We start from the raw sequence: 27,058 nt of genomic DNA, 5'->3' as shown, positions 1-27,058 counted from the left end.
AAATTGGTTCTTATGTTTGCATATGTTGTCTTAAACCTATAATTTAGGTCTCCAAAACTGCTAAAGAAAAGTAATACACCTACTTGACTTCAAAATTGTAGATGGATGTGAAATAGATATTCTAATCAACGCATTCAATGTAAAGTAAATGAACATAAGTTATTTTGAGCAATGTTTTTCTGTCCTAGAACATAGACAATCTGAGAAATAAACATTGAATAACATAAATTAATTTAAATGACGAGAGATAAAAATCTCATTGAAAAAGGGTACAAAGCATGGACAGTCTTTAGGCCAATATCCAACTCCAAGAAAGAAACTTTCCTCTCATACCGATTCTCCCACGGTGGAGAAAGATTTATATATTGTTTCCTTTGAAGAAGCCCACCGTTCCAATTAAGTCTAAACAATTCCACATTACTAAAATGATGGCGATGGCGAGAATACGTGTAAGGCAGGAGGTAAGTTGATCTTGAGATAGGCATACGCAGCAGGGCAGGGAGAAGATAGAAAATTTCAACGTTAATGAAAGGATGGTGAGAATACATCTGCGGTAGCAGGCGAGACAACCACATGCAGTAAGACTTAGTGTGACGTAAGGAAAAGAGCAACAACTCTGGAAGGATCCGTGAAATATACGGAGTCAAGATGAATTAGTCTTTGCGGAGAGTTATGGTTTGGGCTATATAAAGCGTGTAATGGGTTTGTAATAGACATTCATATCCTGATCTCTTGTGTCTGCGTTTCTATTACAATGGCTAACCGCATGATTTACTTCACGTTGGGACTTTTTCTGTTGATATGCTGTTACAGCGACAGGGTCATGGCAGGGGATCCGGATCCCTTGCAAGATTTCTGCGTTGCAGATGAGGAAAGCAACGGTGAGTGAGAATATTTATACATAAACAATGATAATGATTTGCTTATTAGACGAGTCGAGTTACTAACAGACAGATTGATTTGATCTTGTTTTAAACAGTTTTGGTGAACGGGTTCGTTTGCAAAGACCCAATGCAAGTTTCAGCAAACGATTTCTTCTTCCGGGGACTTGGGCAGGCAGGGAACACCGACAATGATGTGGGCTCCAACGTAACGATGGCGAACGTTAAACAGATACCAGGCCTCAATACGTTTGGAATATCGTTGGTCCGCATCGACTACGCAGTGGGTGGAATAAATCCTCCTCACACACACCCAAGAGCCACCGAAGTTCTTGTTTTACTGGAAGGCCAGCTTCTTGTGGGTTTCATTGACACCAGCAACAAATTTTTCAGCAAAACTTTGGAGAAGGGAGATGTGTTTGTGTTTCCAAAGGCACTTGTTCATTTCCAGCAGAATGTGGGGCATGAAAATGCAGTGGCCATAGCTGGATTGAGCAGCCAGTTTCCCGGAGTTCAGACAATCGCCAATTCTCTGTTTGCGGCGAATCCCCCTCTCCCCGATTCCGTTTTGAGCAAGGCCTTCCGCATCACCCAGGAACTGGTGAATTACATTCAAAAGAAATTCGCATACTAAACAAAACAAACAAGAGGTCTCCCAATGAAGACCGTCTTTCCCAATTCTTTTTTCTCACCGTTGAATAAAACTATCATTTTAGGGTTATTGGCGTCCTCTTGTGCCATTCATAGCATCTGTTTTGGACATCAGCATGTCCTCATCATATTCCAAAGATTGAAAATTAACCGTTGAATAAAACTATCATTTTAGGGTTATTGGCGTCCTCTTGTGCCATTCATAGCATCTGTTTTGGACATCAGTATGTCCTCATCATATTCCAAAGATTGAAAATTAAATATTGATGTCGTTTTGTCCCTTTGATGACAACATTAAAATTTCACTTTGCTGTAACACATTTTAAGGTAAGTTGTAAGCGCATTTTGAATATAATTTCCAATATCTCAAGGTATTTGTTGATTGATACGAAGAAGATAAAAGTGTCGTCATATTGAGAAATTGGCAATCGCATTTCCATCAAGAATAAGATAATAGATATAACTCATACATTATCAGTGAGATCTGCAAATATCATAATCTTCTACTTTTCCCATGCATTTATAAATGATCTAATAAAATAGAGCTTCATACATCAGTTCATTCTAAAGCTTCACGACCTCTTCTTTCATGCCTTCGATGTCTATATAACCTATGTCTTTGAAGCTTGCTCATTTTCATTCTATGCAACTACTGCAGATACTCAAATTCTTAAGAAACTGCAACAATAATGTCTTGAGTTGATGAAAAACATAGTACATGCTCACAACAAAAAAGAAGCATATTTCAAATACATAAATCTTATTCAATCAACATACTCTTTATTAAATAGTCTTGTGGTATTACAGGGGTGACATATTGTTATAAATCACAAAGGGGTGCGAAATATTATGTATAACATTGTAGGCACAAAATTTGACCACATACAAAATTTCAAGACAAGTGGAAGGTGTAGATGTAGAAGATACCAATTTTGGCTTTCTGAATGTTCACATCAGTAGCATAGTGCATTGGATCGGCACATAAGTGAAGAGAACAAAAATCAGCGATGGTGAGATTAGAATGGAATATTCGATTTGATTATCGATCGGTTGGTATTGGAGAAAGTTTTCTACATGATTTATTTAGGGAAGTGCTAATTTGTTTTAGACAAGTGCATGTATTTTATTCCATATTTGATAGCTAGGTGCATGTTTTTTATTCTAGGTTTTGATTGAGGTTGACAAGGAAGTGAACGCTATTTGGTTGCATAGTTTAGCTTGGGGGAAGACATTGAAAAGAGAGACTATAAAATAATGAAGATATCAATCAATAGATTTGGATGAAGAAAAACGTCGAGTAATAAGATGGTGCAACACTTGGAAATGGAGATTCTAGATTTCAACTCATGGAAACATAAGTTTTGTCATTGGAGAGAATTAGTCAATGAGCGTAGAACTCGAGCATATTGTTAAGCAAGCTCTTTCCACAAGAATACAATATTGTACGAAATTACATAAGTGCTAGGTAATGTCCACTTTGTATTTAAGACTCAAATTGAGAAGTTGGCTTGTGAATCTTGCATTTAATTGATACTAGAGATGAGGGTACAACTCCATTCTTTTCAATATTTTTTATTGGGTTACACCAAGGAAAGTTCTAAATCACTAGTCACTATTTTATATTCTATTGAGTCCTACACGCTTACTTTCATTTTATGCCACCAGTATGTATATGTGAGCATTTAAGAAAACATATAAAGCACATTTTAAGTGATAAAAACACAACCTTTGCTCATATCTACAAATAGAAGCCGAGTTTAGTTACATGAACCACACGAAGCATTACACTCCTTGCGCACTCCTGGTCTTATGGAATTAGAGGAGTCACATTATGGTATGAAGCATAAAAGGGCGCGAGTATAACATCGTTGGTATTTACATGAGAATGTACACAATTGCAAGACAAGTGAAAGATGTAGATGGAAACACGTTAGAAATAAAAATGTCTATTTTTTTCTATATCAATGTTGGTTTCAGTACCACCAATTTTATACCAATACAATATGGGATCATACCTTAAAAAATGTTGGTTTATGTAGCATATATAATCATACCATCTCATAAATCAATGTAAACCTTGAAATGGAGGAAACAAGATCCTACGATTGACCAATGTAAGCTAGAAGATCTTAGTTGACACAACATAATTAGTAATAAGAATAGGACTAGTTGTTGTCTTTAAGGAAGGGATACGAAATTAGGTTCCTGTTCCTTTTGTTGCATGAGATGGAGACAGTGAAGTGTCTATAGATGAACTAGTCTAACAATGGTAAAATGACTAAGTTTTATAGAATGTAGTAGATACAAGATGAAATATAGAAAGAGTAAGACATATCTGAGATGGAGACATAGAGAGGAAATTGGGACTGTAATATGAAGCTAATTGTACTAGAGAGAAACGTTGGAGATCCGTGTCTAAAGTTGAGGGAAAATTGAGAGATGATCGAAAATGAAATCGACAATATTTGATCACTTGCCTCTTAAAAATATGGGTCAATGACTGCTGGGTGCCCTGTTCTTAGGGTTTTCGTTCAATCAATGTTTTGTGATGCCTGCTAATGTCTGGTCTACTTTTCTTTAACTTTCTTGTTATCGGATTTGGACCTGTAGATAGAGAAAATTGGGAGAAATGGTTATTTCATATAAGGGATTACCTTATCCAAACCGCGTATTAGTGTTCTCTCTTCAACAATGATAATGATGAGATAGGATGCATGCCCCCACAAGAAAAGAGGCTAAGAAAATGATAAATGGTGAAATGATGACACCTTATCTTAGGTACGAATTACATAATACACTTGATCATAATTGCTATAGCATATATTTCAATGATTGAATAATCAAATTGGGACTTCTTTATCGTTTCGCTCCCTGAATGCTTGATTGACTAGGTTTTTTGGTTTTCTATATTGAGTACATTGATTCCTAGAATGGGAAAGGGAGTTGTGTTTATATGAAGTTCACACCTTTTCGAAACATTTTGTTGTGATGGGACAACAAAACAAATTAGATTCATGCAAATTACAAGGTCCACTTTCATCTCTCAACAGTTGAGCCTATTTTAGCAAAATAGGGGTGTTGGGTGCACTAGTCCTTGAAAAATGTGCTAGTTAAAAGTTCACCAACAGGGGAAATAACCTGGTTTTCCAAAGCAATCTGAACATTAGGTACACACACGAATAAACCAGGCACACACAAAAAAATAGAAGAAAACCACATAGAAAACCATGCTGAAGAAGACCGTAGTCTACAAAAGGATAAACACTTGTGCAAGAGAAAACTCGTGACTTGTGCAAAATCGACGAGCTCCAAATGACCTTTTTGTGGGTTTGAGCAATTTCACTTACTATAGATTAACGTTTGCTCGCACCTCCATGAACCCAAAATAGCCTACGCCAATTTTTCAAGCTATGTGTTGTTAGTGTATGATATTCTAACTAGAATATTCTTCTATGTAAGTTTGCTAGATGGTTAGTTGTTAGAATAATGCCTGGTTATGTTAATCTTATCCATGAAACATTACATGATTCTAGATAGCATCTGATATTATAGGTGGAACTGTATTAGATATGTATTTTTAATCACCCCTAAGTTGATCAAAGATATTAAGAGCTTATCATTCATCTCAATCTGTGCATTTTCTTTTTTTGAGCTCCACTAGTTTTTTGGTACTCACATGTTTGTAATTTATTTTAATTATGACTGCAGATTTATAGAGGTTTTGATTGAGGTTGAGCATCTGAAAGGAATGTGGATTTGTGCCATAATATTTTTGTGTTCTTGTGAGGACATGATAATCCGAAGGTGTTTCTACTGTGATTTTAAAAATCCCGATGAATTGAAGTTTATAAAATTCATCGTATAAATAATAAAATAAAAATAGGAGATTTTATTTCATGGTTGATTAGTGTATTTTAAATTATATATATTTTTTATTAAATTGTTGATCATGGAGACCAAGTTGACAAATTTGAAGCTCTACTGTAGGGCGATTTTTTAGGAACACATTATTGTGTGGATAGTGGAAGCGCTTAATTAGCTAAAAGATGATTTGTCTTCAATTTTAATAAGACGATCAATTATTTTACTATGGTCAATCTGCATGTGTAAAGGTTTGGGATATTTTATTAAAAAGCCGATCCTTGTGTGCTGGCTTTTTGGCACTTTCTGGTGTGGTAAAATTTGCATAGGCTGATCTTTTGGCATAGATATTTGATTTGAACTAGTGATATAAAGTGGTTGTTTTGGCATAAATTGTTGGATATTGTTGGTCATGCTAGGATATGTTGTGGTCATTGATGTCAACATATTCCTATGATTTTCTCTGGTGATTGCAAATTGGGAAGATTTTCTGATCCGGTTTGTAGCGATGCTTTGTTGATCACTGTTTCGCAGAGTTCGGTATATCCTCTGGTATATTTTGGTGTGATCAGATCTGGTGCTGAGATTTTGGGATATTTCTTGGGAAGGTCTTGTGTATCTTAATTTCAGTTGAATCATGATTTGGTTCTCCGCAAGTTATCTTTCTTCCTGGCCGTTGTTGATTGGTTGTGTTCTTTAGCTTTCAGACGTTGACCGATGAAGATTTGAAAAGTAGTGTTGGTGCAGCTATTGTGGATGATTCTAATGTGCTTGCTGGTATTTTTTTTAATTATGTCCTATTTGTTTTGGCAATCTGTATTTATCGTTGTGTGAGTTTTTGGTGGTTTCTATCAACCAGTGATGATTTGTGTGTTATGCACCATTTCTGGTGGTGTAGCGTGTTGCGATTGATCTTTGCGTGATTTTCGGTGGAGTTATGTGTTTGGGAATTTGACCTAGAACCATGCTATGCTATGTAAACCACTATATTGGTCTGGTGGTCAGTGTTTGTATCGTGTGATGTAATTTTTTAATTGAGGGTCGAGGGTTTAGCCGACCTTGTTATCAAGGTTGATAAATTATATATATAGGTGATATAGTCATGTAATTTGGTTGTTTGATGTTGTGTCTTCATTATCAGAGAGAGGTTTGTGTGCGAACATGTGATGTATCCTTCGATGTTGAGTTTGTGGTGAGATTCTATTTGGAGATGCTATTCTTTCCGTTCATTTCTTTCGAATTGTAGTCCAAATCTTATTGCGAGTCAGTGAGACTTCCCTAAGGGTTGTAGCCTTCCGAGCAAATATTATTTGAGCAGTGAGCTCTAGGCAGTGTGCCTGAATGCATGTGCATTCCTCATTGTAATATTTTCACATACTATTGTAGAGTATCATCTTACTGTGGGTAGGTTCCCACCATGGTTTTTCGCTTAACTGGGTTTTGCGCATCAAAATCTTAGTGTTGTGTGTTGTGCTATTAATTTTCTTATCTGTCTTATTACTGCAGTTTATCAAATCTGTGTTTTGCGGTAAAGTTTGTTATTCCGGTGAAGACTGATTCACCCCCCTCTCATTCTTCCCTCTTGGCTGTTGTTAACATAAATATTGTCAAATCAAATCAATTTTTGGTCAATCTTAGAGTTGCATATGTTGCTTATCTATTTTTGCATGAATTTTGAACAATTTGAATAAAACTGTTTTGTCTTTCTCTATTAATTTTTCCTTGCATGAATGTCATTTTGGCTATTTACAAGGCCGCAAGACTCCTTCTTGGTCTAATTTTTAACCTTTTTTTACCGTTACTTGAGTTCTTCAAGGTCATGTTTTGCACCACTTAGACCAGTTATCTAGCATTAGAGGGCATGTGGAGATTTTGTTTTGCCTCATGGCCTCATCTAGTTTTACTTTATTTTGGTAGTCACGTTTGCCTTTTTAGGCTATAGTGTCCCTTGTTCCATTGCTGATGAAAAGATCCTTTGTCAACTATGAATCTTTGTTACATGAATTTTGGATGAGAATAATTGCTTCCAGAGATTTATTCCTATTACAAGCACTTTTTTGTGGAGGCTTTTATGGAGGAAGACAATAATAGTTCCTAGTGCATATTTTGTGTTCTTTTTGCCCCCGTATTGTTTATGCTCTTTCCAATTTGGTTATTTTAAAAATTGTTCACATATTTTAATGATGAAGTATCATTTCGTGAATTATACTACACAAAATGTAGTAAAGTTCCATCATCTGGGTGGTTACATGCACACACATCTAGTGTAGGTTTCATTCAAAGCTTTTTGAAAAATAAAACTTATGAAATATAAGTTACTAATTAACCATACAATCTCTTCAACAATTCCTCCAACTGGTAGCCAAATGATGTTACGTGCATCTAATTTTTTTGACATCATACCAACTAGAGAGTAACTATGCAGTTATTGTCATGAGCCTATTTCATAAATTACAAAATAATTTATACTTATTTATTTATTTTTCATTAAATTTAAAACAAATTAAGATAGAAATTTTTATTTGAATTAAATATACATTATTATGATAAAGATTTTTATAAATATATTAAATATTTTATTGAAAAGTTTTTTATAAATTATATAAATATGTATATTAAAATCATAAATAAAATAGAAACTCTATCAATTAGAAATATTTTAATTAATATAATGAAATGTCATCACACACAGGCATAGAATCCCAAGAAACCAACATCCTAACAAGCTAATATCAACTCTAAAATTTATCTAGAAGGAACATTCAGATACACTAACAAAGTCTAAATACGTAGTTGTTGTTGGTGCTCCAAAATGTTCCTTGTATTGTAATGGATTAGTCATATATGTATCCCACAAAATTATGATAGAAACATTTTACATCTACCACAATGAAAGAATAGATAACAATACTAAAAGTATAATAAATGTAAACCTAGGTATTTTGTCAATCTCCTAAAATATTATTCAAGAAAAAGATAACTGATATGAAAAAAATTACATGTTATAAATAGTTTTAGAAGAGTTAATCAAAGCTAGAAACTTGATTTTCAAGAGGATGCAATTTGAGAATATGAACCATCACATCAAGCAATTGGATGATGTTGAGTGTCGACATATTGCTAGGGAGACATGCAAGCTAAGGTGGTGCTTGATCATCATAGACCAATTCAGTGATGCCAAGTCAGTTCTTGTAGGTGTATTGAACCTAACTCATCAAAGGAGGAGCAAGTGACATATGGCATTACATCAAATATTATTCAATGTACCTAATCTCATTTCTCATTGATCCACATTCAAAGAGGGACATGTGCCCAAAGTGTTGTAGTTTTCTCATTGGTTAAAGTGGTTGTTGTTATAACTAGCCCTAATTAGGGTTTCATGGTTAAATCTCGGCCATTAAATTCAAATCAATCTCGGACATTCATTTGTATCAAGACTTCTATATAAGGTTTGCCTTCTCATTTTTAAAGGTTAATAGGTGGATAATAGAGTAGAGCAGAACTGTTAGAAAGTAGAGTAGGAGGAGGAAGCTAGAGATTGTTTCCAAGACTCGTTGAAATTAATACATAAGTTTTGTTGAAGATATGGTGGATGTTTGTGCTGTCTTTCTACATTTTGCATGGGTTCTTGTTACTTCTCAAAGTTAATTGAATTTTACTGATTATGATGGAGAAATGCGAAGATATATGATGAATTACTTAGTGCTCATACCATTTGTTATTTGTTGATTGCAAATTGTAGTGCATGGTTGGTCTAAACCTCATTGTTGAAATAGTTCGATTTTTTAGTATTTTTAAAAATGTAAAAAGTTCTATATATTATTATTTTTAAATTATATTTTGAATTTTAAAAATAATTTGTTTTAATTTATTTTGAAATTTTTATCTATTAATATTTATTGCTTTTAAAAGTTTATAATATTAAAATAATTAATTATGTATTTAAAAAATTTAATATTAAATTATATGTTTATGACTTCTTAAATATTATTCTTATTTAAAGGAGAATCTAGATCAATAGAACAATTTAGATTAAATTAAACTTAATGGTCGTTGGACATAAAATCGAAGCTATTGTTAATTCAGTTTAGAATGTGATTATTAACCACACATGTCATTAGAGGGATGCAAGGTTGTATGGGCTTTAGGATGACTTGACCTTATTATGTGTGGTCATAAGGTTGTTTGTAAAGCTAAAGCAAGGCAAGTATGGATATCGAGAAAATAATTATAGTGTGTAATTTAAGACTCCCAAATGTGAGAAATAAATACAAACAAGAGAAGTGTTGAAGTATACAACTTCTATGTAACTTCTTCCCTTGCCACTCTATCTACAAAATTCCTCAGATGTATTATGTACTGAGAAGTATAAGTGGATAATGCACTAAAGGATAGTGCATACGTGACAAAACACACAAAATGAGGTTATACATGGCAATTACAAATAATTCAATACTATGTTAATACTATTACTATTGGTTCAAAGATTTACAAAAGGTATAACCACCATACTAGGTGTCAACCTATGTTAACATCTTCATTAACGAGTTTGAATTACAAATTGGCCCAAAAATATCCCTCCCTCCCTCTCTCTCTCTCTCCCCTTTTGTATCTTTGTATCTCTTCTTTTCTATCCGTTTCTATCTCCTAATCTTTATCTTAATTTCTCCTTATCCCTCTACAACTATATCTCTCTTTATTTGTCCTTTTCATCCTCTCTCACTCTATCTAGGCACGTCTCACTCTCTTTAACCATCTATTTCTTTGCCACCTCCCTCTCTTCATTCCCATCTCTAGCTCTCTCTTCCTCTGTCACCCTATCTCCAGACATGTCTCGCTCTCTTTATCTATTCATCTCTCCCCTCTCACTATTGCAAACATAACATGAGCCTATTGGTAATGGAGTTCAATTATCTTTTGATTGAAAGGTTTTCTTTCACTTATGTTTGGTTTGTATTAATGAATGCACAATTGATTCAAAGTTATCCCTCGCTCATTCTCTCTCCCCCTCTCTATATATTTATCTCTTCTATCTCTATCTATTTCTCTCTCCTCTCTCTTTATCTCTTCCTCTCATATCCATATCCCTATTCTTCTCCATATCTATATCAATCTCGATCTCTATCTTCCTCTCTATATTTATCGCCTAACTCTATCTCCTCACTCCTTTATCTTTCCCTCACTCTTCCTCCTCTATCTCTCTCTTTATATCCCTATATCTCCCTCTCTCCTTCTCTCCCTATTTCAAACAAAACATAAGAATATTGGTAATGGAACTCGATTATATTCCCGGTTTAAGGGTTTTGTTTGATTGCATTTGTCCGTTTAAGTAGATGCATAGTTGATTTGGATCTATAATTTTTTCAAATGTTGAGACCTTTGTTGAATAAATAATATCATTTACTAAATGGTTTGCTAATTTATCTCACGTGTTGCACAAATATATGAAAAAATAGATCAATTTTTTTTAATAATCATTCCACATCTATTCGGCGTACATATTGCACACCAAGGTGCAATTGCTAGTTGTATATTCTTGACTTTTCTATTACACCATATCATTCAATAAAAAAGAGAATAGCGTTGATGGAAGAACCACAATCATCTGTAACCGCATAGGCTACCCATGCCTATTTGTATCACCTCCACATAGAAAAGTACCTAAAACCATGCTCTCTACATTAATAAACATTTTCTTACTTATGCAAACCATGTCATTAAAGGGTCCAAAAGTATAGGGATTCATTCAAAAAATATTCCTCACTTAATTGCATCCAATATTAGATCACTCCCGGTGTCCATGCTCTTACATGGATGTAGATTTACCTTTCGTATTAGTCATTTGTGGAAACTCAATGGGGAATTGGAGATTGTGAGTGTGGTATGAAAGACAAGGTAAAACCTATGAGAGATATTAAAAAAAATGTACTCGAGTAGTTATCAAGAAAACTGAGATTATACTAGCGTAAAATATGACCAAACTGTTTTATTGACTTGCTCTTCTATAATATGAACCACTTATTATAATCATGAATCGATCAGGTGTAGAATTTTATTCCCCCTCTCACTCTATTTGTTCCTTATATTCGATTGTTGATCACTTTGATTTCTTAATTGTAAAAAGTTCATTAGTTAGCCACCCTTATCCAAAGAGAGTAAAAAGATAATTCTTGATAGGTAAACAAGGGATCATGGAACTAAACGTTTCCCAACCAAGAATCATCCCAATATATCACTTTTAACGCATTTTTTACTTCTCAAATTGAATATTTTTTATAAACTATTTATAATTGTCATATTATTTGATATAAAAGAAAAGAAAATTCAATCAATATAAATAAAAATAAATAAAATGAAATGTCTAATCAATATGAAATACTTTTCTCATATATTTGATTGAAGTAAGAGGAAAAAAATAATCTTTAATATTATATTTTCCTATTTAGTTACCCCAAACAACTAATTCATCAAAACATTAAGTTAAAAAAAATATTAAATAAACATATATCTCACAAAAATAATAAAAAATAAATCATCTAAATCAACTGTATGTACTTTGTTAAAAGGAGAATCGAGAGGACAATGCAGTCAACTGGACGAAAAGTTTTGGTGTCGAAAAATGGAAATAGACAGATCTCAAACATTAGAAAAAGTAGTAAACCTACTTTATTAAAGAGAATTCACTCACCTAAAGGTAAAATTTTGATCTCCAAAACTGCTAGAAAAGACACCTACTTCATTTACAACAATGCACTTCATTTACAACAACACACTCACCTAAAGATTAAATTTTGGCCGAGTTCAACTGTAGATGGATGTGAAAGAGACAATCTAAGCAACGCACTCAACGCAACGTGAGCAATGTTTTCGCACCCATCAACAGTTTGAGAATGAAGGCTCTTTTCTCTAAAATATCGCGGTTTACATTCATTATAGTTATGAGTATTGGAAGCGGTACGATTTTTAGTCACTGTTGTACCTTGACCCAAGGTAGTTCAAGATGCATTCAAACTACTCACCCATGACATTCTGAAAATCAGACATCAACGTCTTAATAAGGTTATATCTTATAGAGGTGATGGATTCTAGTGAATTGTAATGTCAAAACCGGATTCTATTTCCGCTACCCATCTACCCTCTAGGGTTTGGAAAAATAAAACGATCTTAAATAATTCTAAATACTAGATCCCTTGGACAACATGGTCTCTTCCAAGATGGGATTCTCAACACCACCAAAAAGTTTTTTTTCTTGTAGAATACCTCTCCAAAATCTATCTTCTTATACATTTATCCTCCATAAATTGGTTCTTATGTTTGCATATGTTGTCTTAAACCTATAATTTAGGTCTCCAAAACTGCTAAAGAAAAGTAATACACCTACTTGACTTCAAAATTGTAGATGGATGTGAAATAGATATTCTAATCAACGCATTCAATGTAAAGTAAATGAACATAAGTTATTTTGAGCAATGTTTTTCTGTCCTAGAACATAGACAATCTGAGAAATAAACATTGAATAACATAAATTAATTTAAATGACGAGAGATAAAAATCTCATTGAAAAAGGGTACAAAGCATGGACAGTCTTTAGGCCAATATCCAACTCCAAGAAAGAAACTTTCCTCTCATACCGATTCTCCCACGGTGGAGAAAGATTTATATATTGTTTCCTTTGAAGAAGCCCACCGTTCCAATTAAGTCTAAACAATTCCACATTACTAAAATGATGGCGATGGCGAGAATACGTGTAAGGCAGGAGGTAAGTTGATCTTGAGATAGGCATACGCAGCAGGGCAGGGAGAAGATAGAAAATTTCAACGTTAATGAAAGGATGGTGAGAATACATCTGCGGTAGCAGGCGAGACAACCACATGCAGTAAGACTTAGTGTGACGTAAGGAAAAGAGCAACAACTCTGGAAGGATCCGTGAAATATACGGAGTCAAGATGAATTAGTCTTTGCGGAGAGTTATGGTTTGGGCTATATAAAGCGTGTAATGGGTTTGTAATAGACATTCATATCCTGATCTCTTGTGTCTGCGTTTCTATTACAATGGCTAACCGCATGATTTACTTCACGTTGGGACTTTTTCTGTTGATATGCTGTTACAGCGACAGGGTCATGGCAGGGGATCCGGATCCCTTGCAAGATTTCTGCGTTGCAGATGAGGAAAGCAACGGTGAGTGAGAATATTTATACATAAACAATGATAATGATTTGCTTATTAGACGAGTCGAGTTACTAACAGACAGATTGATTTGATCTTGTTTTAAACAGTTTTGGTGAACGGGTTCGTTTGCAAAGACCCAATGCAAGTTTCAGCAAACGATTTCTTCTTCCGGGGACTTGGGCAGGCAGGGAACACCGACAATGATGTGGGCTCCAACGTAACGATGGCGAACGTTAAACAGATACCAGGCCTCAATACGTTTGGAATATCGTTGGTCCGCATCGACTACGCAGTGGGTGGAATAAATCCTCCTCACACACACCCAAGAGCCACCGAAGTTCTTGTTTTACTGGAAGGCCAGCTTCTTGTGGGTTTCATTGACACCAGCAACAAATTTTTCAGCAAAACTTTGGAGAAGGGAGATGTGTTTGTGTTTCCAAAGGCACTTGTTCATTTCCAGCAGAATGTGGGGCATGAAAATGCAGTGGCCATAGCTGGATTGAGCAGCCAGTTTCCCGGAGTTCAGACAATCGCCAATTCTCTGTTTGCGGCGAATCCCCCTCTCCCCGATTCCGTTTTGAGCAAGGCCTTCCGCATCACCCAGGAACTGGTGAATTACATTCAAAAGAAATTCGCATACTAAACAAAACAAACAAGAGGTCTCCCAATGAAGACCGTCTTTCCCAATTCTTTTTTCTCACCGTTGAATAAAACTATCATTTTAGGGTTATTGGCGTCCTCTTGTGCCATTCATAGCATCTGTTTTGGACATCAGCATGTCCTCATCATATTCCAAAGATTGAAAATTAACCGTTGAATAAAACTATCATTTTAGGGTTATTGGCGTCCTCTTGTGCCATTCATAGCATCTGTTTTGGACATCAGTATGTCCTCATCATATTCCAAAGATTGAAAATTAAATATTGATGTCGTTTTGTCCCTTTGATGACAACATTAAAATTTCACTTTGCTGTAACACATTTTAAGGTAAGTTGTAAGCGCATTTTGAATATAATTTCCAATATCTCAAGGTATTTGTTGATTGATACGAAGAAGATAAAAGTGTCGTCATATTGAGAAATTGGCAATCGCATTTCCATCAAGAATAAGATAATAGATATAACTCATACATTATCAGTGAGATCTGCAAATATCATAATCTTCTACTTTTCCCATGCATTTATAAATGATCTAATAAAATAGAGCTTCATACATCAGTTCATTCTAAAGCTTCACGACCTCTTCTTTCATGCCTTCGATGTCTATATAACCTATGTCTTTGAAGCTTGCTCATTTTCATTCTATGCAACTACTGCAGATACTCAAATTCTTAAGAAACTGCAACAATAATGTCTTGAGTTGATGAAAAACATAGTACATGCTCACAACAAAAAAGAAGCATATTTCAAATACATAAATCTTATTCAATCAACATACTCTTTATTAAATAGTCTTGTGGTATTACAGGGGTGACATATTGTTATAAATCACAAAGGGGTGCGAAATATTATGTATAACATTGTAGGCACAAAATTTGACCACATACAAAATTTCAAGACAAGTGGAAGGTGTAGATGTAGAAGATACCAATTTTGGCTTTCTGAATGTTCACATCAGTAGCATAGTGCATTGGATCGGCACATAAGTGAAGAGAACAAAAATCAGCGATGGTGAGATTAGAATGGAATATTCGATTTGATTATCGATCGGTTGGTATTGGAGAAAGTTTTCTACATGATTTATTTAGGGAAGTGCTAATTTGTTTTAGACAAGTGCATGTATTTTATTCCATATTTGATAGCTAGGTGCATGTTTTTTATTCTAGGTTTTGATTGAGGTTGACAAGGAAGTGAACGCTATTTGGTTGCATAGTTTAGCTTGGGGGAAGACATTGAAAAGAGAGACTATAAAATAATGAAGATATCAATCAATAGATTTGGATGAAGAAAAACGTCGAGTAATAAGATGGTGCAACACTTGGAAATGGAGATTCTAGATTTCAACTCATGGAAACATAAGTTTTGTCATTGGAGAGAATTAGTCAATGAGCGTAGAACTCGAGCATATTGTTAAGCAAGCTCTTTCCACAAGAATACAATATTGTACGAAATTACATAAGTGCTAGGTAATGTCCACTTTGTATTTAAGACTCAAATTGAGAAGTTGGCTTGTGAATCTTGCATTTAATTGATACTAGAGATGAGGGTACAACTCCATTCTTTTCAATATTTTTTATTGGGTTACACCAAGGAAAGTTCTAAATCACTAGTCACTATTTTATATTCTATTGAGTCCTACACGCTTACTTTCATTTTATGCCACCAGTATGTATATGTGAGCATTTAAGAAAACATATAAAGCACATTTTAAGTGATAAAAACACAACCTTTGCTCATATCTACAAATAGAAGCCGAGTTTAGTTACATGAACCACACGAAGCATTACACTCCTTGCGCACTCCTGGTCTTATGGAATTAGAGGAGTCACATTATGGTATGAAGCATAAAAGGGCGCGAGTATAACATCGTTGGTATTTACATGAGAATGTACACAATTGCAAGACAAGTGAAAGATGTAGATGGAAACACGTTAGAAATAAAAATGTCTATTTTTTTCTATATCAATGTTGGTTTCAGTACCACCAATTTTATACCAATACAATATGGGATCATACCTTAAAAAATGTTGGTTTATGTAGCATATATAATCATACCATCTCATAAATCAATGTAAACCTTGAAATGGAGGAAACAAGATCCTACGATTGACCAATGTAAGCTAGAAGATCTTAGTTGACACAACATAATTAGTAATAAGAATAGGACTAGTTGTTGTCTTTAAGGAAGGGATACGAAATTAGGTTCCTGTTCCTTTTGTTGCATGAGATGGAGACAGTGAAGTGTCTATAGATGAACTAGTCTAACAATGGTAAAATGACTAAGTTTTATAGAATGTAGTAGATACAAGATGAAATATAGAAAGAGTAAGACATATCTGAGATGGAGACATAGAGAGGAAATTGGGACTGTAATATGAAGCTAATTGTACTAGAGAGAAACGTTGGAGATCCGTGTCTAAAGTTGAGGGAAAATTGAGAGATGATCGAAAATGAAATCGACAATATTTGATCACTTGCCTCTTAAAAATATGGGTCAATGACTGCTGGGTGCCCTGTTCTTAGGGTTTTCGTTCAATCAATGTTTTGTGATGCCTGCTAATGTCTGGTCTACTTTTCTTTAACTTTCTTGTTATCGGATTTGGACCTGTAGATAGAGAAAATTGGGAGAAATGGTTATTTCATATAAGGGATTACCTTATCCAAACCGCGTATTAGTGTTCTCTCTTCAACAATGATAATGATGAGATAGGATGCATGCCCCCACAAGAAAAGAGGCTAAGCAAATGATAAATGGTGAAATGATGACACCTTATCTTAGGTACGAATTACATAATACACTTGATCATAATTGCTATAGCATATATTTCAATGATTGAATAATCAAATTGGGACTTCTTTATCGTTTCGCTCCCTGAATGCTTGATTGACTAGGTTTTTTGGTTTTCTATATTGAGTACATTGATTCCTAGAATGGGAAAGGGAGTTGTGTTTATATGAAGTTCACACCTTTTCGAAACATTTTGTTGTGATGGGACAACAAAACAAATTAGATTCATGCAAATTACAAGGTCCACTTTCATCTCTCAACAGTTGAGCCTATTTTAGCAAAATAGGGGTGTTGGGTGCACTAGTCCTTGAAAAATGTGCTAGTTAAAAGTTCACCAACAGGGGAAATAACCTGGTTTTCCAAAGCAATCTGAACATTAGGTACACACACGAATAAACCAGGCACACACAAAAAAATAGAAGAAAACCACATAGAAAACCATGCTGAAGAAGACCGTAGTCTACAAAAGGATAAACACTTGTGCAAGAGAAAACTTGTGACTTGTGCAAAATCGACGAGCTCCAAATGACCTTTTTGTGGGTTTGAGCAATTTCACTTACTATAGATTAACGTTTGCTCGCACCTCCATGAACCCAAAATAGCCTACGCCAATTTTTCAAGCTATGTGTTGTTAGTGTATGATATTCTAACTAGAATATTCTTCTATGTAAGTTTGCTAGATGGTTAGTTGTTAGAATAATGCCTGGTTATGTTAATCTTATCCATGAAACATTACATGATTCTAGATAGCATCTGATATTATAGGTGGAACTGTATTAGATATGTATTTTTAATCACCCCTAAGTTGATCAAAGATATTAAGAGCTTATCATTCATCTCAATCTGTGCATTTTCTTTTTTTGAGCTCCACTAGTTTTTTGGTACTCACATGTTTGTAATTTATTTTAATTATGACTGCAGATTTATAGAGGTTTTGATTGAGGTTGAGCATCTGAAAGGAATGTGGATTTGTGCCATAATATTTTTGTGTTCTTGTGAGGACATGATAATCCGAAGGTGTTTCTACTGTGATTTTAAAAATCCCGATGAATTGAAGTTTATAAAATTCATCGTATAAATAATAAAATAAAAATAGGAGATTTTATTTCATGGTTGATTAGTGTATTTTAAATTATATATATTTTTTATTAAATTGTTGATCATGGAGACCAAGTTGACAAATTTGAAGCTCTACTGTAGGGCGATTTTTTAGGAACACATTATTGTGTGGATAGTGGAAGCGCTTAATTAGCTAAAAGATGATTTGTCTTCAATTTTAATAAGACGATCAATTATTTTACTATGGTCAATCTGCATGTGTAAAGGTTTGGGATATTTTATTAAAAAGCCGATCCTTGTGTGCTGGCTTTTTGGCACTTTCTGGTGTGGTAAAATTTGCATAGGCTGATCTTTTGGCATAGATATTTGATTTGAACTAGTGATATAAAGTGGTTGTTTTGGCATAAATTGTTGGATATTGTTGGTCATGCTAGGATATGTTGTGGTCATTGATGTCAACATATTCCTATGATTTTCTCTGGTGATTGCAGATTGGGAAGATTTTCTGATCCGGTTTGTAGCGATGCTTTGTTGATCACTGTTTCGCAGAGTTCGGTATATCCTCTGGTATATTTTGGTGTGATCAGATCTGGTGCTGAGATTTTGGGATATTTCTTGGGAAGGTCTTGTGTATCTTAATTTCAGTTGAATCATGATTTGGTTCTCCGCAAGTTATCTTTCTTCCTGGCCGTTGTTGATTGGTTGTGTTCTTTAGCTTTCAGACGTTGACCGATGAAGATTTGAAAAGTAGTGTTGGTGCAGCTATTGTGGATGATTCTAATGTGCTTGCTGGTATTTTTTTTAATTATGTCCTATTTGTTTTGGCAATCTGTATTTATCGTTGTGTGAGTTTTTGGTGGTTTCTATCAACCAGTGATGATTTGTGTGTTATGCACCATTTCTGGTGGTGTAGCGTGTTGCGATTGATCTTTGCGTGATTTTCGGTGGAGTTATGTGTTTGGGAATTTGACCTAGAACCATGCTATGCTATGTAAACCACTATATTGGTCTGGTGGTCAGTGTTTGTATCGTGTGATGTAATTTTTTAATTGAGGGTCGAGGGTTTAGCCGACCTTGTTATCAAGGTTGATAAATTATATATATAGGTGATATAGTCATGTAATTTGGTTGTTTGATGTTGTGTCTTCATTATCAGAGAGAGGTTTGTGTGCGAACATGTGATGTATCCTTCGATGTTGAGTTTGTGGTGAGATTCTATTTGGAGATGCTATTCTTTCCGTTCATTTCTTTCGAATTGTAGTCCAAATCTTATTGCGAGTCAGTGAGACTTCCCTAAGGGTTGTAGCCTTCCGAGCAAATATTATTTGAGCAGTGAGCTCTAGGCAGTGTGCCTGAATGCATGTGCATTCCTCATTGTAATATTTTCACATACTATTGTAGAGTATCATCTTACTGTGGGTAGGTTCCCACCATGGTTTTTCGCTTAACTGGGTTTTGCGCATCAAAATCTTAGTGTTGTGTGTTGTGCTATTAATTTTCTTATCTGTCTTATTACTGCAGTTTATCAAATCTGTGTTTTGCGGTAAAGTTTGTTATTCCGGTGAAGACTGATTCACCCCCCTCTCATTCTTCCCTCTTGGCTGTTGTTAACATAAATATTGTCAAATCAAATCAATTTTTGGTCAATCTTAGAGTTGCATATGTTGCTTATCTATTTTTGCATGAATTTTGAACAATTTGAATAAAACTGTTTTGTCTTTCTCTATTAATTTTTCCTTGCATGAATGTCATTTTGGCTATTTACAAGGCCGCAAGACTCCTTCTTGGTCTAATTTTTAACCTTTTTTTACCGTTACTTGAGTTCTTCAAGGTCATGTTTTGCACCACTTAGACCAGTTATCTAGCATTAGAGGGCATGTGGAGATTTTGTTTTGCCTCATGGCCTCATCTAGTTTTACTTTATTTTGGTAGTCACGTTTGCCTTTTTAGGCTATAGTGTCCCTTGTTCCATTGCTGATGAAAAGATCCTTTGTCAACTATGAATCTTTGTTACATGAATTTTGGATGAGAATAATTGCTTCCAGAGATTTATTCCTATTACAAGCACTTTTTTGTGGAGGCTTTTATGGAGGAAGACAATAATAGTTCCTAGTGCATATTTTGTGTTCTTTTTGCCCCCGTATTGTTTATGCTCTTTCCAATTTGGTTATTTTAAAAATTGTTCACATATTTTAATGATGAAGTATCATTTCGTGAATTATACTACACAAAATGTAGTAAAGTTCCATCATCTGGGTGGTTACATGCACACACATCTAGTGTAGGTTTCATTCAAAGCTTTTTGAAAAATAAAACTTATGAAATATAAGTTACTAATTAACCATACAATCTCTTCAACAATTCCTCCAACTGGTAGCCAAATGATGTTACGTGCATCTAATTTTTTTGACATCATACCAACTAGAGAGTAACTATGCAGTTATTGTCATGAGCCTATTTCATAAATTACAAAATAATTTATACTTATTTATTTATTTTTCATTAAATTTAAAACAAATTAAGATAGAAATTTTTATTTGAATTAAATATACATTATTATGATAAAGATTTTTATAAATATATTAAATATTTTATTGAAAAGTTTTTTATAAATTATATAAATATGTATATTAAAATCATAAATAAAATAGAAACTCTATCAATTAGAAATATTTTAATTAATATAATGAAATGTCATCACACACAGGCATAGAATCCCAAGAAACCAACATCCTAACAAGCTAATATCAACTCTAAAATTTATCTAGAAGGAACATTCAGATACACTAACAAAGTCTAAATACGTAGTTGTTGTTGGTGCTCCAAAATGTTCCTTGTATTGTAATGGATTAGTCATATATGTATCCCACAAAATTATGATAGAAACATTTTACATCTACCACAATGAAAGAATAGATAACAATACTAAAAGTATAATAAATGTAAACCTAGGTATTTTGTCAATCTCCTAAAATATTATTCAAGAAAAAGATAACTGATATGAAAAAAATTACATGTTATAAATAGTTTTAGAAGAGTTAATCAAAGCTAGAAACTTGATTTTCAAGAGGATGCAATTTGAGAATATGAACCATCACATCAAGCAATTGGATGATGTTGAGTGTCGACATATTGCTAGGGAGACATGCAAGCTAAGGTGGTGCTTGATCATCATAGACCAATTCAGTGATGCCAAGTCAGTTCTTGTAGGTGTATTGAACCTAACTCATCAAAGGAGGAGCAAGTGACATATGGCATTACATCAAATATTATTCAATGTACCTAATCTCATTTCTCATTGATCCACATTCAAAGAGGGACATGTGCCCAAAGTGTTGTAGTTTTCTCATTGGTTAAAGTGGTTGTTGTTATAACTAGCCCTAATTAGGGTTTCATGGTTAAATCTCGGCCATTAAATTCAAATCAATCTCGGACATTCATTTGTATCAAGACTTCTATATAAGGTTTGCCTTCTCATTTTTAAAGGTTAATAGGTGGATAATAGAGTAGAGCAGAACTGTTAGAAAGTAGAGTAGGAGGAGGAAGCTAGAGATTGTTTCCAAGACTTGTTGAAATTAATACATAAGTTTTGTTGAAGATATGGTGGATGTTTGTGCTGTCTTTCTACATTTTGCATGGGTTCTTGTTACTTCTCAAAGTTAATTGAATTTTACTGATTATGATGGAGAAATGCGAAGATATATGATGAATTACTTAGTGCTCATACCATTTGTTATTTGTTGATTGCAAATTGTAGTGCATGGTTGGTCTAAACCTCATTGTTGAAATAGTTCGATTTTTTAGTATTTTTAAAAATGTAAAAAGTTCTATATATTATTATTTTTAAATTATATTTTGAATTTTAAAAATAATTTGTTTTAATTTATTTTGAAATTTTTATCTATTAATATTTATTGCTTTTAAAAGTTTATAATATTAAAATAATTAATTATGTATTTAAAAAATTTAATATTAAATTATATGTTTATGACTTCTTAAATATTATTCTTATTTAAAGGAGAATCTAGATCAATAGAACAATTTAGATTAAATTAAACTTAATGGTCGTTGGACATAAAATCGAAGCTATTGTTAATTCAGTTTAGAATGTGATTATTAACCACACATGTCATTAGAGGGATGCAAGGTTGTATGGGCTTTAGGATGACTTGACCTTATTATGTGTGGTCATAAGGTTGTTTGTAAAGCTAAAGCAAGGCAAGTATGGTTATCGAGAAAATAATTATAGTGTGTAATTTAAGACTCCCAAATGTGAGAAATAAATACAAACAAGAGAAGTGTTGAAGTATACAACTTCTATGTAACTTCTTCCCTTGCCACTCTATCTACAAAATTCCTCAGATGTATTATGTACTGAGAAGTATAAGTGGATAATGCACTAAAGGATAGTGCATACGTGACAAAACACACAAAATGAGGTTATACATGGCAATTACAAATAATTCAATACTATGTTAATACTATTACTATTGGTTCAAAGATTTACAAAAGGTATAACCACCATACTAGGTGTCAACCTATGTTAACATCTTCATTAACGAGTTTGAATTACAAATTGGCCCAAAAATATCCCTCCCTCCCTCTCTCTCTCTCTCCCCTTTTGTATCTTTGTATCTCTTCTTTTCTATCCGTTTCTATCTCCTAATCTTTATCTTAATTTCTCCTTATCCCTCTACAACTATATCTCTCTTTATTTGTCCTTTTCATCCTCTCTCACTCTATCTAGGCACGTCTCACTCTCTTTAACCATCTATTTCTTTGCCACCTCCCTCTCTTCATTCCCATCTCTAGCTCTCTCTTCCTCTGTCACCCTATCTCCAGACATGTCTCGCTCTCTTTATCTATTCATATCTCCCCTCTCACTATTGCAAACATAACATGAGCCTATTGGTAATGGAGTTCAATTATCTTTTGATTGAAAGGTTTTCTTTCACTTATGTTTGGTTTGTATTAATGAATGCACAATTGATTCAAAGTTATCCCTCGCTCATTCTCTCTCCCCCTCTCTATATATTTATCTCTTCTATCTCTATCTATTTCTCTCTCCTCTCTCTTTATCTCTTCCTCTCATATCCATATCCCTATTCTTCTCCATATCTATATCAATCTCGATCTCTATCTTCCTCTCTATATTTATCGCCTAACTCTATCTCCTCACTCCTTTATCTTTCCCTCACTCTTCCTCCTCTATCTCTCTCTTTATATCCCTATATCTCCCTCTCTCCTTCTCTCCCTATTTCAAACAAAACATAAGAATATTGGTAATGGAACTCGATTATATTCCCGGTTTAAGGGTTTTGTTTGATTGCATTTGTCCGTTTAAGTAGATGCATAGTTGATTTGGATCTATAATTTTTTCAAATGTTGAGACCTTTGTTGAATAAATAATATCATTTACTAAATGGTTTGCTAATTTATCTCACGTGTTGCACAAATATATGAAAAAATAGATCAATTTTTTTTAATAATCATTCCACATCTATTCGGCGTACATATTGCACACCAAGGTGCAATTGCTAGTTGTGTATTCTTGACTTTTCTATTACACCATATCATTCAATAAAAAAGAGAATAGCGTTGATGGAAGAACCACAATCATCTGTAACCGCATAGGCTACCCATGCCTATTTGTATCACCTCCACATAGAAAAGTACCTAAAACCATGCTCTCTACATTAATAAACATTTTCTTACTTATGCAAACCATGTCATTAAAGGGTCCAAAAGTATAGGGATTCATTCAAAAAATATTCCTCACTTAATTGCATCCAATATTAGATCACTCCCGGTGTCCATGCTCTTACATGGATGTAGATTTACCTTTCGTATTAGTCATTTGTGGAAACTCAATGGGGAATTGGAGATTGTGAGTGTGGTATGAAAGACAAGGTAAAACCTATGAGAGATATTAAAAAAAAATGTACTCGAGTAGTTATCAAGAAAACTGAGATTATACTAGCGTAAAATATGACCAAACTGTTTTATTGACTTGCTCTTCTATAATATGAACCACTTATTATAATCATGAATCGATCAGGTGTAGAATTTTATTCCCCCTCTCACTCTATTTGTTCCTTATATTCGATTGTTGATCACTTTGATTTCTTAATTGTAAAAAGTTCATTAGTTAGCCACCCTTATCCAAAGAGAGTAAAAAGATAATTCTTGATAGGTAAACAAGGGATCATGGAACTAAACGTTTCCCAACCAAGAATCATCCCAATATATCACTTTTAACGCATTTTTTACTTCTCAAATTGAATATTTTTTATAAACTATTTATAATTGTCATATTATTTGATATAAAAGAAAAGAAAATTCAATCAATATAAATAAAAATAAATAAAATGAAATGTCTAATCAATATGAAATACTTTTCTCATATATTTGATTGAAGTAAGAGGAAAAAAATAATCTTTAATATTATATTTTCCTATTTAGTTACCCCAAACAACTAATTCATCAAAACATTAAGTTAAAAAAAATATTAAATAAACATATATCTCACAAAAATAATAAAAAATAAATCATCTAAATCAACTGTATGTACTTTGTTAAAAGGAGAATCGAGAGGACAATGCAGTCAACTGGACGAAAAGTTTTGGTGTCGAAAAATGGAAATAGACAGATCTCAAACATTAGAAAAAGTAGTAAACCTACTTTATTAAAGAGAATTCACTCACCTAAAGGTAAAATTTTGATCTCCAAAACTGCTAGAAAAGACACCTACTTCATTTACAACAATGCACTTCATTTACAACAACACACTCACCTAAAGATTAAATTTTGGCCGAGTTCAACTGTAGATGGATGTGAAAGAGACAATCTAAGCAACGCACTCAACGCAACGTGAGCAATGTTTTCGCACCCATCAACAGTTTGAGAATGAAGGCTCTTTTCTCTAAAATATCGCGGTTTACATTCATTATAGTTATGAGTATTGGAAGCGGTACGATTTTTAGTCACTGTTGTACCTTGACCCAAGGTAGTTCAAGATGCATTCAAACTACTCACCCATGACATTCTGAAAATCAGACATCAACGTCTTAATAAGGTTATATCTTATAGAGGTGATGGATTCTAGTGAATTGTAATGTCAAAACCGGATTCTATTTCCGCTACCCATCTACCCTCTAGGGTTTGGAAAAATAAAACGATCTTAAATAATTCTAAATACTAGATCCCTTGGACAACATGGTCTCTTCCAAGATGGGATTCTCAACACCACCAAAAAGTTTTTTTTCTTGTAGAATACCTCTCCAAAATCTATCTTCTTATACATTTATCCTCCATAAATTGGTTCTTATGTTTGCATATGTTGTCTTAAACCTATAATTTAGGTCTCCAAAACTGCTAAAGAAAAGTAATACACCTACTTGACTTCAAAATTGTAGATGGATGTGAAATAGATATTCTAATCAACGCATTCAATGTAAAGTAAATGAACATAAGTTATTTTGAGCAATGTTTTTCTGTCCTAGAACATAGACAATCTGAGAAATAAACATTGAATAACATAAATTAATTTAAATGACGAGAGATAAAAATCTCATTGAAAAAGGGTACAAAGCATGGACAGTCTTTAGGCCAATATCCAACTCCAAGAAAGAAACTTTCCTCTCATACCGATTCTCCCACGGTGGAGAAAGATTTATATATTGTTTCCTTTGAAGAAGCCCACCGTTCCAATTAAGTCTAAACAATTCCACATTACTAAAATGATGGCGATGGCGAGAATACGTGTAAGGCAGGAGGTAAGTTGATCTTGAGATAGGCATACGCAGCAGGGCAGGGAGAAGATAGAAAATTTCAACGTTAATGAAAGGATGGTGAGAATACATCTGCGGTAGCAGGCGAGACAACCACATGCAGTAAGACTTAGTGTGACGTAAGGAAAAGAGCAACAACTCTGGAAGGATCCGTGAAATATACGGAGTCAAGATGAATTAGTCTTTGCGGAGAGTTATGGTTTGGGCTATATAAAGCGTGTAATGGGTTTGTAATAGACATTCATATCCTGATCTCTTGTGTCTGCGTTTCTATTACAATGGCTAACCGCATGATTTACTTCACGTTGGGACTTTTTCTGTTGATATGCTGTTACAGCGACAGGGTCATGGCAGGGGATCCGGATCCCTTGCAAGATTTCTGCGTTGCAGATGAGGAAAGCAACGGTGAGTGAGAATATTTATACATAAACAATGATAATGATTTGCTTATTAGACGAGTCGAGTTACTAACAGACAGATTGATTTGATCTTGTTTTAAACAGTTTTGGTGAACGGGTTCGTTTGCAAAGACCCAATGCAAGTTTCAGCAAACGATTTCTTCTTCCGGGGACTTGGGCAGGCAGGGAACACCGACAATGATGTGGGCTCCAACGTAACGATGGCGAACGTTAAACAGATACCAGGCCTCAATACGTTTGGAATATCGTTGGTCCGCATCGACTACGCAGTGGGTGGAATAAATCCTCCTCACACACACCCAAGAGCCACCGAAGTTCTTGTTTTACTGGAAGGCCAGCTTCTTGTGGGTTTCATTGACACCAGCAACAAATTTTTCAGCAAAACTTTGGAGAAGGGAGATGTGTTTGTGTTTCCAAAGGCACTTGTTCATTTCCAGCAGAATGTGGGGCATGAAAATGCAGTGGCCATAGCTGGATTGAGCAGCCAGTTTCCCGGAGTTCAGACAATCGCCAATTCTCTGTTTGCGGCGAATCCCCCTCTCCCCGATTCCGTTTTGAGCAAGGCCTTCCGCATCACCCAGGAACTGGTGAATTACATTCAAAAGAAATTCGCATACTAAACAAAACAAACAAGAGGTCTCCCAATGAAGACCGTCTTTCCCAATTCTTTTTTCTCACCGTTGAATAAAACTATCATTTTAGGGTTATTGGCGTCCTCTTGTGCCATTCATAGCATCTGTTTTGGACATCAGCATGTCCTCATCATATTCCAAAGATTGA

The 27,058-nt window shown here is 34.3% G+C and overlaps 3 protein-coding genes across 3 annotated transcripts; all 3 read left to right on the top strand.

Annotated features, from left to right (window-relative positions):
* The first annotated feature begins 754 nt into the window (after positions 1-754).
* On the top strand, positions 755-1,675 carry LOC131864367 (germin-like protein 8-2). Its single transcript, XM_059215211.1, has 4 exons — positions 755-881; positions 980-1,164; positions 1,333-1,482; positions 1,598-1,675. Exons 1-4 carry the CDS (start codon positions 755-757, stop codon positions 1,673-1,675), a joined length of 540 nt encoding a protein of 179 aa, XP_059071194.1.
* Positions 1,676-13,445: 11,770 nt separating this feature from the next.
* On the top strand, positions 13,446-14,366 carry LOC131058049 (germin-like protein 8-2). Its single transcript, XM_057992085.2, has 4 exons — positions 13,446-13,572; positions 13,671-13,855; positions 14,024-14,173; positions 14,289-14,366. Exons 1-4 carry the CDS (start codon positions 13,446-13,448, stop codon positions 14,364-14,366), a joined length of 540 nt encoding a protein of 179 aa, XP_057848068.2.
* An 11,771-nt stretch (positions 14,367-26,137) lies between these two features.
* Positions 26,138-27,058, top strand: LOC131864366 (germin-like protein 8-2). The gene is made up of 4 exons (XM_059215210.1): positions 26,138-26,264; positions 26,363-26,547; positions 26,716-26,865; positions 26,981-27,058. Exons 1-4 carry the CDS (start codon positions 26,138-26,140, stop codon positions 27,056-27,058), a joined length of 540 nt encoding a protein of 179 aa, XP_059071193.1.

The sequence above is a fragment of the Cryptomeria japonica genome, unplaced genomic scaffold (genome assembly GCF_030272615.1).
Source record: "Cryptomeria japonica unplaced genomic scaffold, Sugi_1.0 HiC_scaffold_84, whole genome shotgun sequence".
NCBI lineage: Eukaryota > Viridiplantae > Streptophyta > Pinopsida > Cupressales > Cupressaceae > Cryptomeria > Cryptomeria japonica.
The sequence above is the reverse complement of the archived record's forward strand: the minus strand, read 5'-3'. Positions and strand labels throughout refer to the sequence as shown.

Excerpts from the sequence above, each read along its gene's own strand:
- LOC131864367 (XM_059215211.1), top strand. The coding sequence starts at position 755 with ATGGCTAACCGCATGATTTACTTCACGTTGGGACTTTTTCTGTTGATA. Across the intron at positions 882-979 it reads TGCAGATGAGGAAAGCAACG|TTTTGGTGAACGGGTTCGTT; the intron begins GTGAGTGAGAAT and ends TGTTTTAAACAG. Across the intron at positions 1,483-1,597 it reads TCCGCATCACCCAGGAACTG|GGTTATTGGCGTCCTCTTGT; the intron begins GTGAATTACATT and ends CTATCATTTTAG.
- LOC131058049 (XM_057992085.2), top strand. The coding sequence starts at position 13,446 with ATGGCTAACCGCATGATTTACTTCACGTTGGGACTTTTTCTGTTGATA. Across the intron at positions 13,573-13,670 it reads TGCAGATGAGGAAAGCAACG|TTTTGGTGAACGGGTTCGTT; the intron begins GTGAGTGAGAAT and ends TGTTTTAAACAG. Across the intron at positions 14,174-14,288 it reads TCCGCATCACCCAGGAACTG|GGTTATTGGCGTCCTCTTGT; the intron begins GTGAATTACATT and ends CTATCATTTTAG.
- LOC131864366 (XM_059215210.1), top strand. The coding sequence starts at position 26,138 with ATGGCTAACCGCATGATTTACTTCACGTTGGGACTTTTTCTGTTGATA. Across the intron at positions 26,548-26,715 it reads TGGTCCGCATCGACTACGCA|CAGAATGTGGGGCATGAAAA; the intron begins GTGGGTGGAATA and ends GTTCATTTCCAG. Across the intron at positions 26,866-26,980 it reads TCCGCATCACCCAGGAACTG|GGTTATTGGCGTCCTCTTGT; the intron begins GTGAATTACATT and ends CTATCATTTTAG.